The sequence below is a fragment of the Phymastichus coffea genome, unplaced genomic scaffold, assembly GCF_024137745.1.
Source record: "Phymastichus coffea isolate CEN01 unplaced genomic scaffold, Cenicafe_Pcof_1.1 PCOF00037, whole genome shotgun sequence".
NCBI classification, from domain to species: domain Eukaryota; kingdom Metazoa; phylum Arthropoda; class Insecta; order Hymenoptera; family Eulophidae; genus Phymastichus; species Phymastichus coffea.
Window position 1 is genome coordinate 1,840,201 of NW_026706848.1, and position 20,895 is coordinate 1,861,095.

Below are 20,895 nucleotides of genomic sequence, written 5' to 3' on the forward strand. Positions count from 1 at the left end.
AGCAGACGTATATCATGCATCAATGCCCTGCAGGCCAATTCCTTATTATAAAAAATTAGCCTAATGATGGAAGCGATTGCGGTCGAAGGAGATTTCGGTAGGCTAGAAAAATGAGCAGTCTTATTGCAACAGGAAAATAGAGGGCATACAAAAGAGCCAGACGATTTAATCCTCAGAGTAGCAATACGAAGAGTAAAAGTAAAAGCTCCGAAATTCTTGTTCGGTCAATCAAAATAAAATCTAGATCCATGGGGTTTGTCATACAAGATTGTAAAAAATAATCTTGGTAAATCAGATAGTGGAAGTGCTACTATCTATCTGCGAATCACAACATAGCTGTACAATTGAAGATCAAATGAAGCAAGCCAGTCGTTTAGATCTGCGATCTAAAAATTATTTTAATACGGTTGTCCTAATAAAATTGTTTTAATTTTAAAGTATTCCAAATAAGTGCTAAATTTCTTTGATATAAGTTAAAATTTTCGATCATCAGCTCTACATATATGTATAATATTTTACCTTTTTTTTAATTTAGTTTGCAACGCATTTATAACATTAGAGTGAATAAAAATTGTTTTTGAAAAAAAATCAAAATTTTGAAGAAACTGGTTTCAAAATTTGAAAAAATGATTCTTTTCAATACTGACTTTATTTTGTCTAGAATGTAGAATTAAACAAAGAAAACAATTATATAAGTAGTGACTTAAGAAGGTTGGGTTATGGTTGTAATGTATATCACAAATTTTTGAACCTATAATGAAGAAAATTGTGGCTTATTCGAAACACTTAATTAAAAATTAAAGAAAAACTTTTTATGTATATTTTTATTTAACTTTCACCACGATAAAAAAATATAATATTGATTCAGACTTTATCCATAGTTGTACCCAATATTCCATATTTTGGAAAATTCACAGATTTAATAGTATTTTTCACTTTAAAACTTGGAAATAATCCAGTAGCCCCCGTTTTAAGGTTTTTACCTTTGGAGTAACCGTCCCAATGATTACCATGAACTTCAATTTCATCCCCAACAGTCAATTCGATTTCTCCGTATCTTCTTGGAGTATGGTTCATTATTGTAACATGGGGGTGTGGATTTTGACCTCCGTAATAGTATATATCATCTAATGAAGTAAATTTATCATGCGCATCGACATGATGTGTCTGCATTAATTCATACGCAACACGACATACTTGGGAACTGAAAGTACATACTAAAAAATCACATAAAGATAAGAAATGAATATCGATAATGATTCCTTTTAAGGATAAATTAGAATAGCGTTGTGATACAGATGCAGTTTGAGCTATATCGATGTCGGCAATAATTTCATACTCTGAATAGCGTCGTTTCACTGCTAAGATAACTTTAGGATCATCGCTAGCCAGAAAAATTTTTTTTTTGTTTGGTTTAACTTTCAAACTATCGTAATACTGCTCAACTTTGAGCATGTACTCATCTATATCATGAAAAGCAGCTTCTGTTCCTACTTTGTCAGTTCTGCGTATATGTACACCAACAATGGGGTTACTGAAATTCATAGCCTTTTTCTTGTTTTTCAGCAATAACCTAGTATTCTCGTTGGGCCTCATTGTATATTTTAGTACCTGTCCCACCCACCATACTAAAGGATAACCATGTATCTTTGTAAGCCTTTTCGCTATATCTGCTGGTATACTAGGCGGTTGATATATAGGTTTAGGATAAACGTTATCAACAATAGGTAATGAGATAACTTGTTTAGATGAATCACCTGGCCAATTTATTTGCGTATCACCATTGGCAAAAATACACGTATCACTAAGAGGTTTAAAAACTGATTCCCAACCCTCCTTTTGATATCTCCATCCTTTTGATTTTAAAATAAGGGTTCTTTCAGTACCATATGCTACGATGAAGCAATATACTAAATGATGGACCTGTAAATTATAAAAGATTTATTCATTTTATAGTCTCAAAATCAGATCTCTCTCATAAATAAATAATTTTCTGTAAATACATTAAATTAATTGATCAATTACAAGGGACATAATCAGTTTTGCAATAGTAATCCATAAGATGATAGCTTATTAATTCTATTAAATATATACAAAAGCGATTGAGAAACATTTCATAAAACATCTTAGTTTTAAATTAGTATCGTTGCTAGTTTTGCAAGTTCATTATTCTATGCGAAGTTACAACTTCGCCTTTTTACTCAAAATAAGTAGGATAAAATGATAGGAAATGACAGAGGGGGCATGTGACAGAGTGGTGAGTAATCAACACTTCTTATTTGTTCGGCAGCGCTGTATCAGAGTGTAATGTAACAGGTGGGAGTGTATCGTGATTGTACTTGCATGTGTAACATATAGAGATAGTAGTTAAGTAATATATGTTTCAGACTATTTGCAGGGATTTATGCAAACCCACGTAGTTGTACGTGTTTCAAATCATCAGTGAGGAGTTCACGGGTTCGCTCGTAGTTATACATATATTCCAATGTTAGCTTAGCGTCTTTTGTTTAAGGTGAACGAGAAGGGGATACGGTTGTTAAGATTGCTACCAATAACTTTCAAACACTACCGCTACCCTAGTTAGAAACAGGATTTAAAGAATTCTTCAATATAGCGATATTAAAGAATTCTTTAAATCTGTCTTCAGAAAATTCTAAAAAAAGTTTTTACTTTTATTATATTGTATTTAATTCCTATAACGTTCGAACTATATTTTATTTACGCTAAACGCACAAAATTTATAATTACAAATTCTAATCTCAGGTCTCTTATTTATAACAATCTTAAGCCACTGTACCTTAAGCCTACAATCGATTGACCTGCAACTTTTCAGCCTATAAACCTTATTTCATCTACTAAAAACCCTTAAAATCCAAGCTCAAATGATCCGAAATTTATATTAATGTAACTCATATCTCAAAACCTTCCTGTATACTTATGGACTATAAAGCTTTTATGGATCAATTTTAAACACTTTCAGGATAAATTGTATAAGATTTTTGTTTCGTTACAGAATTGTAAGATTGACTATACAGTCTTTAAAAAATCATGTAAAATTTGTTTGATGACAGTAAAAGTTTATTGTGGATGTTCGTCCTGTCGTCCTGTCGTCGGTTCTTGGCTGCCAGCGACAGAGGCGTAGCTTACCCCGTTGCCGTCGCTCGACACGCTGTCCGTGCTCTGTTCTCTTGGTAGGTTCAGTAGGTTCTGGTTCGTGTCGTTATTTCGTGTCGTCCTCCTCTTCCCCGTGCACAAAGTACGGCCCTCAAAATTCGTGCCGCTGCCCGTGGCCACCGGGGATTTCACCCAATCGGAACCCGGGGTGAATTCCCCCTGAGAAGGGGTAATCCTCCACTTGAGGTAAATCTATGTTTTTTTTGTGCATGTTCATATTTTTATTTCGTCCCGTTGTGCTAAAGGACCCTCGTGGTCGCGACTCCACGAACCGCGCTGGAACAACGCACGGACCCTGAGGTCCCCCTCCTCTGCCCTATGTGTTCAGTGTTCTCCCTGTAGAGTGTTCGTGGTTGTGAGTGCCCATAGTGGCAAAACCGGGCTTCGTTCACAGGAAGAGACCGATTAGAGGGATCCCCTTCATTCGCTTTCGGGCGGCTCCGTTTATAGGTGTCCCCAGCATTCGCTCTTTCGGTAAGCCCCGTTTATAGGGTGGCCGAGCATTCATTCGTCCCGGTTTGCCAAGAGGCGTGTGTGTGTAAGTGTTTGCGTAATGTGTGAGTGTAGGTGTGAAAGAGATTAATGGTTGGGCACATCGGCAGAATACCATTATCTTTTGCGTCATTCGTGAGCCATATCTTCCACTTGGCCGTGTCCGTTATAGCGTTGCTTCTCACAAGGAAACCCCCCCAACACGACCTCACCGATTTCAATAATCTTTTGATATGTTATAGTTCATCAAAAAATAAGACATACGTATTTTTTTTTATCGGCGGAAAAACACTTTGAGGGGGTGAAAACAACCCTCAAAGTTCACCCCCAAAAATAGATTTTCCAATGTATCTCAGCATCTAATTGATATTTTACGACCAAACAAATTTCATATCACTTCTCATGTGAAAAGCAAACTAGCACATGCAATTCCGACCACAAGGGATGCAACCCTTATTTTTTTTATTTAAAATACTATCTATTTCATGGCTATTTTTATGAAAAAAATTAAAATAACCCGAAAAAAATTAGAAAAAATATTACCCTACATAAAATACAAAAATAAAGTTAATCTAGTCATGGTTTTTTTTGAAACTACCCCGTTAAAGTTGAAAAACCACCCCTAAAAAATTATTTTCAATACATTACAGGTGGTGTTGATAATTTACTGTAAAATACGTTGCTCATCACTTATAATGTACAAACACATTTATCTCGTGCAGTTTCGACCAGGAGGGTTGCAACCCCTAATTTATGTCATCGAAATTTTTATCTTCTCCATTCCTATTTTTGAAAAAAAGTTCATAATGAGCTTAAAAAATTGGAAAAATTATTATCGTGGATAGAATACGAAAAATATGTACCAATTCAAGATTATATCACCTAACAAGACCCAGAACTGGGACAACGTTTTTCCAAATTATTTTGTTGCGCCGATTCCGAATCTGCCCGGAAAAATGGTCCATCACCCAGTAGCAATTTCTAAAACTCCCCTTATATCCCAATCGCAATTTCCCGCACTAACCCGCACTATCAGAATGCTTACAACCCCCCCTAATAACCCCCTAAAAACCTCCAATGAAAATGCCGTTAGCCCCCCACTAATAGCCCGAAGACATAGCTGAGCCCCCTTGCATCCTTATGGCAATGCTTGCAACCCACCGAATAACATAATAGCAACGTTATCAACCCTGCTAACTACTGGGGTTATTAGGGGGTTATTAGGGGGAGGGTCTTATTGGGGGGGGGGGGGGGAGTTATTAGGAGGTTAATGGGGGGTTGTAAACAATGCCATTGGGGGATATTAGGAGGGTTATTAGGGGGAAGTTTATTACCATCGCCATTCGGTGATTAGGAGGGTTGATAGCATTGCCATTGTTTTTGTTGGTTGAGTTTTTCTCCTTTCTTGTGACTAAAATTGTAAACTGCCAAGTAATATATATTTAATTGATTTTTATATGCGTTACTATAATTCATTCAGTTACCAATTAAAAACAATCAAAAAAATTAGGACGGATTTATTGTTCATACTTCTTACAATAATGATATTCTTCATAGAAGTGCTCGAAACATAATGATTTTTTGCACCAACCGCAACGTATAATAGCCACATTTTTGCATCCTTCTATGTCACAATGTGTATTGTAGGAATCTCCAAAACTGTAAGCAACAGGATTGTCAAAATTTTCTGGTTTTTTAGTGAGGTAACCACTCTTGAACCAGGAATATTTAAAAAGATTAGTATATCTTGGTGAAGATAATTGATTGTGGACTAACGACTGAAGTTTAATGATGTTGTTTCTTTTATGTAAATCCAAATCATAATTCATCAAAATTACGGTATCTGAAAATTGTCGGACAAAGTTCTTCCATATGCGAAATCCAAAAACATCAAGTGGCTGAATTTTTCCCGTTGTGCCAGTCGGTATTTTTTTAAAATTTATAATTTTATCACGTGGAATTACAGTTTCTATGGCACTGTCACAATGACCGCTCCAGGAGTCAAGCAACAGCATCGTATTGGAACCTACATTAGGGAAATATACTTTTTGCAGCCATATTTTAAAGAGATCTAAAATCAAAAATCTTATTTGTAAAATCATTTATAATGACATTAATTGTAACTAGATGGGATTATGTATACCTGTAGTCAACTTTCCAGATTTAGATGCTTCTACGTAAACATTTTCGGGTCTAAATAAAGTAGTTTCAACAATGGGTCCAAACTCACCGCTAGATTCCTTCAAAACTAAAAAGAGTGGTAACAGTAATTCTCCTGTGGCTGATATGAGTGGCTGTATAGTATAACTGTGGGTTGTTGAAGAAACTGACTGTACTAAACACTGTACCTGCTTTTCTCCTTCAACCGCTAGCGTTCTTCCGGAGTGCATTTCCAGTTGGAATCCGCTCTGATCAGAATTAAACACATTATGAATTCCAATTATTCTTATGCCTGCTTTAACATCAGCAATAAAAGTATTTGCTTTAATCGTTAGTTCTGAATTACTTTCTAGTGTTTTCTTGGTTATAAACTTATTTATTTTCCGGGATACTATTCTATGAGCTTTCTTGAATTTACAAAGCCAGTTATCCGAAGCTTTGAATCTTACATCTTCTGATCCTATAATCTTTTGAGCTTGCAATGCCCATCGACGTATGTCACGATCATGAATGATGTAACCAGCGTCTACTGCTGCTTTAAAATTATCAAAAGTGTACTGACAAATTCTTGCAATTTTTTCTCTATAAGTACCACCTTTGTTGACTGTATGAGCCCAACGTTTCAACTGACTCACAGATGAAACTTTCTTAAATTTTTGACGTACACTTTCAACACTTAAATTTTTTTTTTTTTGCCACTTCTCCAGTATTCTACGGCTCTTTGCTTATATTCAAAACTGACATCTTCATTGTCTTTGGTACAATGGTCGGTGGGTGCTTCGAAATCGTCAGGAAAATGGTGTTGAACTTCATCTTCTACTATTTTTGCAGCATGATCTTTGTAATCTTCTTGAAAATCTAATGTATCTTCAACGATCATATCTACTTCATTGAAATCATTCACGGAATCTATTAAAATGCTTTTAATTCTTTCCGACAATTGAACCTCTTTATAATTTGTCTCACTTTCAGGTATTTGTAGAGTTTGAAAGTAAGCTAATAATAAATTTAAAACGTTCAGAGCGTTAATTTTCATTTTTTAATCTGAAATAAAAAAAAAATATATATATATCTTATATATCTTCTATTATATTAAACAGAAGGCGCGAAATTCTCCGTGCGTCCGTCCATCCATCCGTCCCCTTTTTTTCCTTATTTTTCCTCTGTATAGGTCTCTCCTGATATCACTAGGGAATAAGAAATAAACTGAATAACAAATAAACAAATTAGGATAAAAACAAATAAATAAACAAATTGATAAGTAAACAATAATGATAAACAAACTTATAGAAAACATTCATGAAAAAAATTAATTAATAAATTAAAAAGTAAACATATTAATTAATAAACAATAATAATAAACAAATCAATAAGTAAACAATAATTATAAACATCATTAATTAATAAATCCTCATAATCAGTGTAATTTCAATTTTTTTAATAACAAATATTAAAAAGCCGTAAAATTATTTGCATATAAAAAATAATTTTATAGTTATACTTACGTAGCAGGTACTACGAAATACGAATTAACGGAATAGTATCTTATTATTATTTGTACTTATAATCTTATATTCTTATTACTATTTATTATGCTGTTAGTTCAATAGTCGATACAATACGTCCAACAACAAGAAAGTTGTGTTGGCTACTGATGAAGAATTACTTACTCATATTTATCAATCATGAAAATAACAGACAATCGTCAGAGACGCTGATAGTAGGACGTTAATAAAATTCTGATAATACTATCATTCATATACCAAAATTTTTGCGCATCCGAGAAACTATACTTATCTTCTAGGTATACTTATAATATTATATTATTCTTGACTTGTTTTTTTATATAATAAAAGTTATTTATTTTTTGATAGAATTAATAAACGATAGAACGTAAAAAATTTAAAAGAGAGCAACAAAATAGCTATGGAATCATAGCTTATTTGATTTAGAAGAGATTGCAACGATATGTCAGAAACTTTTTTTAGGATGGTTTTTCAACATTGAGGGTGGTTTTGAAAATAAGTTTGAACAGGTAAATTTTTTATTCTTATTCTATCCACGGTAATATTTTTTCCAATTTTTTTAAGCTCATTATGAACTTTTTTTCAAAAATAGGAATAAAGAAGGTACAAATTTCAATGACAGAAATTAGGGGTTGCAACCCTTGTGATTGAAACTGCACGAGATAGTTGTGTTTGTACATTATAAATGATACGCAACGTATTTTACAGTAAATTATCAACACCACCTGTAATGTATTGGAAACAATTTTTTGGGGATGGTTTTTCAACATAAGGGGTGGTTTTAAAAATAAAAGGTAAATTTTTTTTCTTATTCTATCCACGGTAATATTTTTACTAATTTTTTCAAGCTCATTATGAACTTTTTTTCAAAAATAGGTACAAAGAAGGTAAAAATTTCGATGACAGAAATTAGGGGTTGAAACCCTTGTGGTCGAAACTGCACGAGATAGTTGTTTTTGTACAGTATAAATGATACTTAACGTATTTTACACTAAATTATCAACACCACCTGTAATGTATTGAAAACAATTTTTTAGGGGTGGTTTTTCAACTTTAAGGGGGTAGTTTGAAAAAAAGCTTGACTAGATTAACTTTATTTTTGTATTTTATGTAGGGTAATATTTTTTCCAATTTTTTTTGGGTTATTTTAATTTTTTTCATAAAAATAGCCATGAAATAGATAGTATTTTAAATAAAAAAAATAAGGGTTGCATCCCTTGTGGTCGGAATTGCATGTGCTAGTTTGCTTTTCACATGAGAAGTGATATGAAATTTGTTTGGTCGTAAAATATCAATTAGATGCTGAGATACATTGGAAAATCTATTTTTGGGGGTGAACTTTGAGGGTTGTTTTCACCCCCTCAAAGTGTTTTTCCGCCGATAAAAAAAAATACGTATGTCTTATTTTTTGATGAACTATAACATATCAAAAGATTATTGAAATCGGTGAGGTCGGGTTGGGGGGGTTTCCTTGTCAGAGCATTGATGCGACGGACGACGTTTCCACCGGGCACGGTCGTGGACGTTGGAAGCTAGCATTTACCTCGTGAGGTGTAACCACTCACTGGACCAGCCCAGCATTATTATTATTATTATTTATTTTTTTTACAGGGAGTTGCGGAATCCTTTTTGCGGATTCTCCTTAGTCTTTCTGACTGATGGGTTATGTGGGACTCCTCGAAAAAAAAAAAAAAAAATAGGCCTACCCACTAAACCGCCATCTTCTTGGTGTCCTTCCTCCCAGCCAGGGACTATGTTGATATTACTTCTGACTGGAGGTTCTGTCTGTGTTCGTCCGTTCGTGTCGTTCCTCCGTATCTCGTTACGTCGCGTCACTTCGTCTGCTCAGTCATCTGTCAAGCAGCCGTCCGCGTTCTTACGTCTCAGTATAGTTTCCGTATAGGTAGCGACTAAGCGCCACCATTCGGGTTCACGCAGCATGAGAGTCACGATGTTATCGGGAATGATGCTGCCGACCGTTTCTTCCAGTTCCTGTCTGAGTCTTGTCTAGCGGTCACACGCGAAAAACGTGTGTTCCGCGTCGTCTCGTTCGTGTCTACAGTACTTACAATCGGATGTTCGTAGTCTGTTCATATTGTAGAGGTACCGTCGGAAGTACCCGTGGCCCGTCAAGAGCTGGGTGACGTAGAAATTTACATCACCAAATTTCCTTCCGAGCCACAGCCTCAAGTCCCGTATCAATCGTCTCGTCTAGTTACCACCTCGTTCCTCTGTCCATCGGCCTTGCCAAATGTCAATTGTCCTCTCGCGCTCAGCGATTATCGCGTTATTTCGTCCTATATCCGCGCTGCTTCCATAGATCCTTTTGCATTCAAAGGCCAGGAGATCCATGGGTATTACGCTAGCAACCACCAAAACAGCCTGCGCAGAGACTGTTCGGTAGGAGCAAGCGATTCACAGTGCGCCTTGTCTCTGTACCATCATCATCGTCTTACAGTATTTTTTTGTCTTCAGGGAGTTTGCCCATATTTCCGCGCCGTATAAAAGGATCGAGTGAACTGTCACCATTAACAGTCGTCGTTTTCCCGATCTCGGTCCCGTCGTATTTGCCATCAGACGACTCAAGAATGCTATCCTCTCTGCCGCTTTCCGGGTTGTTTTCTGTATATGAGTCCAGAAGGTCATCTTCGTATATCGAGGGTTACCCCAAGGTACTTGACTTCCCTCTTGGTCTTTATCTCGCATGTCCCCACCCTCATGTGCAGTATCGTCTGTATGCGTCTTGTCGTGAGAAACATCAGTTCCGTTTTTTCCGTTGCGAGTTGTAGTCCGTGGTCTGTCATCCATCGTCCGACTCGTCTCATGGTTTGGTTCAACGCCAGCTGCGCCAGCTCGGGGGACCTCTCCGTAACCACCGCCGCCACGTCATCAGCGTAGGCGACGAGGGTCACTCCGAGCGGCATCCCAAGCCGAAGCAAGCTATCGTATAAGCCATTCCAGAAGTCAGGTCCCAGTATCGACCCCTGTGCCACCCCAACGGTGATCTGTTTCGTTACTAGTCCTTAGATTATTATCTAGAACGTTATCCATCTGTTTTTTAGGTAATCCTCTACAACTCGAAGAAGGTATAATGGTATCCCGAAGTTGCTTTTCAGCGCCTCCAAGATATCTCCCCCACCTGACCAAGTTAAAAGCATTCCAAATGTCAAGCTTCCAACACTATAGGTCGCGCTGCGTGGCAGTGTCTGTCTAGTTCCAGAAAAGAATCAATCACCTTTTGGATCGCTCCAATCGTCGACCGACCCCTCCTGAAGCCGAATTGCAAATCTGAGAGACCCCCTCCAGCCTGTATCGCGTCCGTCAGTCTCGGTCTGAGTAATTGTTCAAAGAGTTTACCAGTAGTGTCAAGTAAACTCAACGGTCGGTAGGCCGAAGGAGTGCCAGGGTCGCCCTTACCTTTTGGAATAAGAACGAGCCTCGCCTCCTTCCACCGATCGCTGAACGTTCCTGTCGTCAAGCACGTATTGTACGGGTCGAGAAGTATCTCCGGCCGTAGACGAGCCACGAGCCGGAGGATCTCGGATGGTACTCCGTCCGGTCCCGGTGCCTTACCCGTCTTCATCGCATTCGTTGCTCTGATGAGCTCCTCAGCGGCAAAAGCGGAGGGCATTTGTGCGTCCACGTCATCCATCACGTTTGTCCTAATCGGGTGCGTCGGAAACAATCCGTCAACAATCCGTCCTGCTGTTTCGGTATCTTTAAGTTCCGGTGAGACTCGGGCCCCTAGTTTCCCGGTCACAATCTTGTAGCCGGTTCCCCAGGGATCCTCGTTCACCTCCTCGCAGAGCTTCCTCCAGCATCGCGTCTTGCTGTCCCGTATTGCTTTCGTCAGCGTCTTCCGTGCTGTTTTGTATATGGCCTGAAGGTTTTCCCTTTCGGGTCCACCTCCAGCCCTCGTCGCACGTCGCCGATTTGCCAGGCATATCTTGCGTAGTTCGGCTATTTCATCCGTCCACCAGTATTGTGGTCGTCTTTTTTGTATCTGTCGTCGTTTCGTCATTGTGCTGGTGCACAAGTTGTTTATTAATTTCGCAGTGGGCAGACCGGTTCTCCGTTGCATTCCGTCGCGTAATGTCCGGATGCGCCGCATTTGCGGCAGTATTTCGTCCTGTCCTTGCCCGTACATTCGGCCTTCACGTGGCCGAAGCCCAGGCACCTGTAACATTTCGTCACCGTCAGTCTTTTTCGGACGCGGCAGTGCACCCAGCCAATTCCGATCCGACCGCGCCGGAGCAGCGCCTCGGCTTCCCGCGATTCCATTTCGCAGACCGCCATATACTGCTCAGCGCGGTTAGGACCGAAAATGTGGACCCGAAAGTCTGTGTCTCGCCCAGACTCTCGTCTGAGCGCGTCCGTCACGTCTTCCGGAGTCGCAACGCAGTCCAGATCCATGATCTCCAATTGTACCTTGGGAGTCATAGCCCTGACACTGCCCGCTTCCCCGATGGCCTCCTGGATCTGTCGCTCAAACATGTCGCGTCCGTCTGGTTTGTCTGCGTTTATCTGCAGCTTCAATAGGCACAGACCGTTCTTAGTCTTCCTCAGGGTCGTCACCTATACGTGACTCTCCTTCGGATCGATCGTTGTCCGGATTTTTCGGACGATATCGGAGTACGACGCGTGTGTCCCCGGTTTGACGAGGACAGCGAGTCGTCTTTTCTGGTGGGCCGGTCTGTCCTTGTCAGGTCGATTCCTTGCGTCCGTTTTCTTTTTTGTTTTTTTTCCGTGTAACGGTCTGCCAGTCTTTGGTCGAATCTGTCGTCGGTGGCCTCTTTTGTGAGAGCTCCGGCGTGGTTCCGGTCAGCGAACGTTTCCGTTTCGTCTGTGGCGTCTCTGCGTTGTTGTTCGTCGTCGTGCTTGTCTTGTTGCTGTCTCGTCGGTGTTCTTCCGGAGCTGTGTCCATCCGCTTGTGCAGCGCAATGTCCACAGTCTCGAGAATTGTCTTGATTCCAATCTTCACTGTCATATTCATGTTTTTTTGTATGTTTGCTGCTTCGGCCATTTTTGTCGCCGTCTCTTGTATTAGCCTTAGCAGTTCAGTCATGTCTCGTGTTTTGTTTATCGTGGGTGTTCGTCCTGACGTCTGTTCTTGGTTGTCTGTGGCGGAGGCGTAACTCACCCCGCTGCCGCCACTTGATACATTGTCTGCCCTCTGTCGTTCTGGTATGTTCAGTGTATTTTTGTTCGTATCGTTTCGTTTGGTCCTCCTCTTCGCCATGCACAAGGTGCGGCCCTCAAAATCCTTGCCACTGCCCGTGGCCACCGGGGCTTTCAACCGATCGGAACCCGGGGTGGATTCTCCCTGAGAAGGGATTACCACTTGAGGTAAATCAATGTTTTCTTTGTGCATTTTCCATAGTTTTCTGTCCCGTTATGCTAGAGGTCCTTCGTGGTCGCGACTCCACGAACCGCGCTGGGACAACGCACGGCCCCTGAGGTCCCCCCCCCTGTGTGTTTATCCTGTGTGTTCAGTGTTCCCCCCTGTGATGTGTGCGTGTATGTAAGTGCCCATGGGCAAAACCGGGTTTCGTTTATGGGGAGAGCCCGTTTAGAGAGATCCCCTTCACTCGCTTTCGGGCGGCTCCGTTTATAGGAGTCCCCTACCATTCGCTTTTCGGTAAGGCCCGTTTATAGGGTCGCCGAGCATTCACTTCCCCGGTTTGCCAGAAGGCGTGTGTGTGTGAGTGTTTGCGTAGTGTGTGAGTGTGTATGTGTATAAGTGATTAATGGTTGGACACATCGGCAGAATACCATTATCTTTTGCGTCATTTGTGAACCATATCTTCCTCTTGGCCGTGTCCATTATGGCGTTGCTGCTCAGAGCATTGACGCGACGGACATCGTTTCCACCGGGCACGTCGTGGACGTTGGAAGCTAGCATTTGCCCAGTGAGGTGTTACCACTCACTGGACCAGCCCGGCTATTATTAATTATTATTATTATTATTATTATTATTATTATTATTATTATTATTATTATTATTATTATTATTATTATTATTATTATTATTATTATTATTATTATTATTATTATTATTATTATTAATAATTATACAGTAGTTATTTAATTCTTCTATTTTAGATTAAAAGATAAAAATTAATCCTTTAGTGTACTAAATTTATTATTAATGTATTTTCAAACTTTAATAATATCAAATAGCGTGACGCATTACAAATAAATTGAGTTATCAGAAAATTTGAAAAACAAATATTAATCGGTGTAACAAATGATTTTAATGAAGTAGATATGATGGCTGAAGAGATTTCGGATTTTCTAGAAGAAGAATATAAGGATTGTGATGTTATAATAGTTGATAATGAAATTCAATATTATTTTACTGATATCGATGTTGCACCAATAAATCTGTGTATGAAAAATACTGAAGATATTAGTTTTCATACGTACATCTGTTTTTTTTTTCTTTTTTTAGGAGCATGGGAATCATATTAGCAAATTAACTGATACTCCTTTCCAGGAAGTGTGAAACTGGACACGGTAATTGCCCCTACCCATTAACCCATTAAGTGGCAAACGTCCATGGCTGCAATGCTTCGATTTGACATTATGCCATTCGTACAATTCTCAATAGATTTGGATGAAATTTGGTTTCCTTATGTTTTAGTGTATGCTCTTTCGAAAAATCACCAAGTTTTTTTTGAAAATCTTGACAGAAAAAAAAATATGGCAGATTTTTTCGAAAAAATTCCAAATTTTTTTCAATTTTTTTCCAAATTTCGCTCTGCTGAAAAGAAATGGACCGTAAAATAGGCTCCCTAAATAATTTTTTTCGCGACATGAGACAATTATCTTTCAAGCGCATTTGACTTTATTCAAAAATGTTGATTAGAAAAAAAAATATGGCGGTTTTTGTATCGTAGTGTAATTTAGAAATTCATGATTTTTTTACTCGAAAAATATCAACTTTTGAAAAAAATATTATAGAATAAAAAGTGCTTAGAAGTGGTCAAGAAACATGTGAGAATTTTTGAAATTTGAAAATTTTTTTAAAAATAAAAAATTGAAAATTTTTGAAAAATTTTATAATAATTAAGTTTCTCTCTAAACATGTTTTTTTGACAATTCTTAGTGATTTTATGGCTGGTATGTATTTGAATTCAACGTAATTCAATGTAACGGAAATACAATCCAAGTTTTGCGAATTTACGCAGCTAAATAAAATTTTTTAAATTAAAAAATCTCCACTTTATTAGTTTTTTTGTTTGTATTTTTGTTTGTATTTTTGTATTTTGTAATTTTTGTTTTTTTGTATTTTTTTGTATTCAATTTTTATGTTTTTAGAAATATTTCTTTTTGACAATCATTTGTTACCAATTATTTACTTGTGTAAATTAGCAAAGCATTGACTACAATAATACTTTTTACACTCTTTGCACATGTAAAACGTACGAGTAGTACATCCTTGTCCATTGCAAGCTGTTCTTCTGATAGTTAGGCTCAAATTGTGGTTTTTCAAATCACCTAATTTAGCGTTTTTGACATAACTATCTACAATACTCAAAGCGAATTTCTTTACGCTTACTTTTTTTTTGCCTGAACAAGCATTATAGAGTATTACTGCATTTGCAATAGAAGACTGTATAATTCTCATCAATATTGGCCAAGTCCATCTCTTACTTCTAATAATAGGTAATAAAGCACTACAGTACTGATCGTGTAGGTCAACACCTCCCATAAATAAGTTGTAAAGTGAAAACACAAGTGGCATAGAAATGTCAGTTCTCATTTTTTTTCTTTGGAGTAGCTTTTCACTTCTTTTGTTGGTGTAACACCAGCTGCAGTTGAAATAATCGAAACTTGTTTAGAATCTACCATGGTTACGAAGTTCATTCCGCTATTTTTTTCATATTGAACTTTAAAAGTTCCACGAGGAGCTTTTTTATCAATTTCATTTAATTTCAACACATACATTTACTTAAAATTGGCAAAAATAAGCACTTCCAAAAAAAGTATAAATATTTTTGGATTTTCGGGAAATTCAAATTTTCAATTTTCCAAAAATTTTCCAAATTATTTAGTAAAAATTCACACATGTTCCTCGACCAATTCTAAGCACTTTTTGTTCTACAACAATTTTTCCAAAAGTTGACATTTTTTGAGTAAAAAAATCATGAATTTCTAAATTACACTACGATACAAACACCGCCATATTTTTTTTTCTAATCAACATTTTTTAATAAAGTCGAATGCGCTTGAAAGATAATTGTCCCATGTTGCGAAAAATATTATTTAAAGAGCCTATTTTAGGGTCCATTTCTTTTCAGCAGAGCGAAATTTGGAGAAAAATTGAAAAAAATTTGGAATTTTTTCGAAAAAATCGGCCATATTTTTTTTTCTGTCAAGATTTTCAAAAAAACTTGGTGATTTTTCGAAAGAGCATATACTAAAACATAAGGAAACCAAATTTCATCCAAATCTATTGAGAATTGTACGAATGGCATAATGTCAAATCGAAGCATTGCAGCCATGGACGTTTGCCACTTAATGGGTTAAACACATACCTTCCTGTATGCCCGACTAGTCCGGTATTGTTTATTATACCGGGTGTCCACAACCACCCGTCCACCCCTTTTATTTCTTTAGCAACACGTTTTTAGGAAATATGATATATACGAAAGTTTTAGCAAATCAATCAAGGATTTTAGCGGTGTCCTTTAGTTTGACCTTGAAGTTGATTTTCAAGGTCATTTCAAGGTCAAATTTCGTTTTTTAAATAGGAACCCCTATTTTTTATACTGGATTCTGAAAGAACACGAAATTTTGAGTAAAAAGTGTTTTTAGTATTTTTTTTATTAGACGCATATTTAGCGAGAAAAAAATTCAGTGATACCGGTGTCCATACCATCCGTCTAATTCTTCTAAAATCTAGGTAGAATACCTATTCAGCGAATAGTAAAATTCGAAGTCTTGTGCTAGTAAGTGCATTGTGCCTATTGATTGGTGATGCTTTTAACATTCACTTCCGGCCGAAAGTAGCCTACTGGGACAGGAAGTCAGTTTTTTTTAAATGGTGTAGTACTTTTTTATCGTGGATTTTGATTTTACATCGATTCCACATAAAAAAATATCTAGGTATGAAACTTTTGTTTAAAAATCTTTATTGTAAAAATGTACCACCTAGTAGTAATTATAAATAAAAGAAAATGAAAATTTTCTTTTTAAATTCGAGTAGTCAAAATGCAATGTTCGGTACGAATACTATGCAAAATTAAGTTTACTTTGTCAGAGCTGATTTCGTAATTAAACCCGACGTTGGAAATTATCTATCATTAAAGAAATAAATTATAAATTCATCATTTTCAGAGGTAAGTTTTAACTCGGAAAGAATTTGAACCATTTTATTGCGTTTCTCTTACTAAATGACAAATTAGATTTATTTTCTTTTCAAATAGGTACCTATGGTGTATTCCAAAGAAGAAGCGCACGACATGTTGCAAGTTTTATTTGAAGCTGGGTCATTCCTTGCTGCTGAAAGGTTGTGGCAAGAGCGTTACCCCAACAGATTTCCTCATTCTCGTAAAGTATTTTCGCGTCTATCTAGAAGAATCAAGAATGAAGGACTTGTCCAACCTCATCACAATAAGGGAAGGAAAATTCGCCGACGAATTAGAGATGAACGGTCTGTGGATATCGTCGCATCAGCAATCATTGAGCCAAATGATTCTGTAAGGCGCCGGGAACGTGATTCTGGTATAAGCAAATCCACTATCAGTGTTATTCTTCGGAGCAATAAATTTCATCCCTACAAAATGGAATTACATCAAGATCTGAATAATGTTGATATTGAACAACGTCTTGCATTCTGCAACTGGGCGAGTGGCCAAAGAGAAAATTTTCATCGAATCGTACTCTTTTCGGATGAATGTACTTTCAAAAGTGATGGTGAAGTTAATACGCAGAATTTTCGTTATTGGGCAGCGCAAAATCCGCACTGGCTGAGAATGGAAGACCACCAACGGGTTTGGAAAGTTAATGTATGGTGCGGCATTATCGATAACCAAATCATAGGCCCAATTTTTTTCGAAGGAAACCTTAATAGCTTTAGATATCTCCATCTTGTAGAAAGAGAATTAGCCCCTTTATTAGAAAATGTTAATCTTGAGATACGTCGTGACATGTGGTTCCAGCAAGATGCATGTCCTTCGCACACTGCGCTTATCATTCGAAGAGCTTTGAATCGTTTATTTCCGAATAAGTGGATTGGAAAGTACGGTCCTGTCAATTATCCACCTCGATCCCCGGACCTTTCAGTATTAGATTATTATTTATGGGGAAGAGTAAAAGATTTAGTTTACCGTGAGCGTCCAACTACGCGGGCTAACATGATTCGCAGAATCACAGAAGCAATCCGCTCGCTTGAAGTAGCAGAAATTAGAAGAGCTGTTGATAATTTTGAAGCTAGAGTGCAGGCATGCATTTTGCAAGGTGGAGCGCATTTCGAACACTAAAATAAATAACCCAATAAAAAAAAAGTTTATTTAGGGAAACAAGAATGGACATTATTTATGTTTTCATAAAAAAGCTAGTTTATTATGTTTATTCAGATTACAGTTTATTTATTTGATTTGTTATAAAAATAAAAATTTTTTATAAAATAAATTATAAAAATAAAATAAAAATAAAAATAAACCAATGGCAAGATTCTTTCTGAATTTTTTTCTCGCTAAATATGCGTCTAATAAAAAAAATACTGGAAACACTTTTTACTCAAAATTTCGTGTTCTTTCAGAATCCAGTATAAAAAATAGGGGTTCCTATTTAAAAAACGAAATTTGACCTTGAAATGACCTTGAAAATCAACTTCAAGGTCAAACTAAAGGACACCGCTAAAATCCTTGATTGATTTGCTAAAACTTTCGTATATATCATATTTCCTAAAAACGTGTTGCTAAATAAATAAAAGGGGTGGACGGGTGGTTGTGGACACCCGGTATTACTTTCGACTGGCGAGTTGTCCATTGCGTATCCTCTGCACATTAATTCCTTACTTCTAGTTATTCATCTTTACTATTTTTTCATTCATTTTCTCTGTCATTCAGGTATCCAGGCATCCATCCGCTTTCTTACTTTTCAAGATATTTCCAATGCAAGCTGCGATGTTCGTTCAAACATCAACATTTGTTATCATCAGTTTCGTCATGTTGTTCGGCGTGATCGTCGAGTCTAGTAGCAACTCGAGCTTCTATCGCTGTTTTATTCAGCGGTTACATACGAAGAACGTGTGTTTCTTCTCCTAGAACGTCCTAGTTGTATTGATAGTAAGTAGAGTCTGATGTCATCACCATGTACATTCTATAAAGATATTTTTGGAAGCATTCGTGTCTAGACAAGAATTACGTAAGATAAAAGTCTATTTCGCCGTCTTTCCTGTCCTTTCAAGGTCCAACCTCCGGTATTAGTCCGTGTGTCCACCATTCTTGTCGGTTAGTTATCGATCTAGTCTGCCATTCTTGTATTCTCCTCATCCGTTCTTCTGTCGCAGCGTTAGTCCTCTCAAAATTCGCTGTTCATGCATATATTCGCTTACTCTCGATCGGAATTATGCTTACGGTCACAAGGATCGCGTTCTCCAGATATGGCCTGGTACGCGCACGCGATTCTTAAAGCTCTGGTTCGTTGTACTCTCGTCTAAATTTTCGCGTGGTTCTTGATCCTCAATGTGTCCACCCATACTTCGACTCCGTAGAGCATGTTCGAATTCGAACAAATTCAGATAACGCTCATGAGTAGTCTTCGTGTATTCAGATTCGGTCATTGCCTATTGGCCATAAGTTTTTTCAGAGTCTTTGTTGTCTGCGAGGGTTTAGACGTTGCGTTACATATTTGTGTCCAGAAGGTTAGATTTGCATCAAGGGTGACACTTAGATATTTGAGTTCACTTTTGGTCGTCATCTATTCTATCCCAACTGTCATTGGTATAATGGTCTGTATCCGTTTTCTTATAAGTAATAGCAGCGCAGTCTTTTGCAGTGTCAGTTGTTTGCAGTCTTTGATCCGTCATCCATGTGTTTATGCGTTTCATTATCTGATTTAGTATTAGCTGTGCTCCGAGCTAGCCTTAGGGGGAGCTGCCGTTATCAATCGCTACACCTTAAATAATGAGAAGATTAATTAACATCAAGATATGATGTTGTAAAAATCACTTGTGCACAATCAATTATCAGCTCCAATATTTAAAGAAATGATAAGACATGCCTGGTATGCTTAAAGCATGTTGGATGATTATGACGTTTTCATGAATGTTACACATGTTTGTTTCCTATTTGAAAAAGGTAAAGGTTAATGTAAACACGTGATGCTAATTTTCGTTAAATGCTCATGCAGTAAATCACTTTGTTTTGATTATCATTGCATTAAATATCATCCTTGGATACAACCACAATACTTAAATAAACTTTGTAATTTATTCTATATACTAATTTCTGCACTTTTTAAACACTACCTAATTAAACAAAGGTTGTTATAAGCTTGCAAAATTTTAATATCAATGAAGGAAAAAAATTTCCAATCTACAGTTATTTGATTATCAGGTCTGAAATTCTAGTGGTCATATATGGAATTCAAGATTAATATTACCGAACACTAAAGATATCTAACTTAAACAGCAGAGCGATCAGTTTGAGCGATCAATTGATTTCCAGAGATTCTGGATGTAGTTGTTCTGATGAACAACTAATAATTTTAATAGGAACTACTGCGAATATTGCACATAATGAATTTTCGGAATAGATATATAAATGGCAACGATAGTCGATTCGATCAATCAATACGTTCACGATTCGGTAGCACTCGCGATGCTAGAGTGAACGTCTAAGAGAGAGAGAGGGGGGGGAGGGGTGCGCGAGAGTTCAATTTTCCAGTTAAGCATCAGCTGTTGTTAAGAGTACCGCCAAATATTTTCCACTCTGTTCTTGCCGTTTTCTAAAAGTTGTTTTTCTGGTTTTTTGAATACGTGCGGGAGTGATAGCGAGGTGCTAGAATAGGTAACAGCAATCATAGCAGCAGCAACTAAAGCAGCAGCGAAATAGCAGCATTTGGCGCAGCAACAGCCGATCTTTATGAATGCGGCGGCGCACCATAAGCTCTTCAGGAGCACCAGTTATTCTCTTCAACAATTACGGGTGATCACCGTAATTGCACCGCAGGGTAGGTGCACCTCCCTTTTTCTGCGCAACAAAATACTTGCGATAGTACTTTGTCAATCGCCACCGTTTTTGTATTCGCGCCGAGCGTTAGTTTGCGCGACAGAATTTTGAATTCTCTCTCTCTCTCTCTCTCTCTCTTTCTCTCTCTCTCCCTATTATTAAAAATTTGTAAATCCTATTCGCGTGCGCAAGTCTTTTGGCCTAACGAAGACTGTAGTTTTTTATTCATAAACGATCTTAATTTTATTCACCGCATTACGTTATTTCGTTCTCTTTTAATTTAATGAATCCGTCACCGATTATTTTTTCAAACCGATTTCATCTAAAGAATAGTTGGAGTAAACATTAGGTCACTCACA

At 37.4% G+C, this 20,895-nt stretch overlaps 1 protein-coding gene across 8 annotated transcripts in view; it reads right to left on the reverse strand.

Annotated features, from left to right (window-relative positions):
• Positions 1 to 748: 748 nt before the first annotated feature.
• The window catches only part of LOC131663660 (alpha-(1,6)-fucosyltransferase), a 553,369-nt gene continuing 533,222 nt past the window's right edge, over positions 749 to 20,895 (reverse strand). For 4 of the 8 annotated variants that reach the window (XM_058934176.1, XM_058934178.1, XM_058934175.1 and 1 more), the window contains one exon: positions 749 to 1,923. In XM_058934176.1, coding sequence (XP_058790159.1) covers positions 865 to 1,923 — 1,059 coding nt within the window. In that variant the 3' untranslated portion in view covers positions 749 to 864. The remainder of the gene's footprint in view (positions 1,924 to 20,895) is intronic. The other 4 variants (XM_058934181.1, XM_058934179.1, XM_058934180.1 and 1 more) reach the window with 1 other exon arrangement.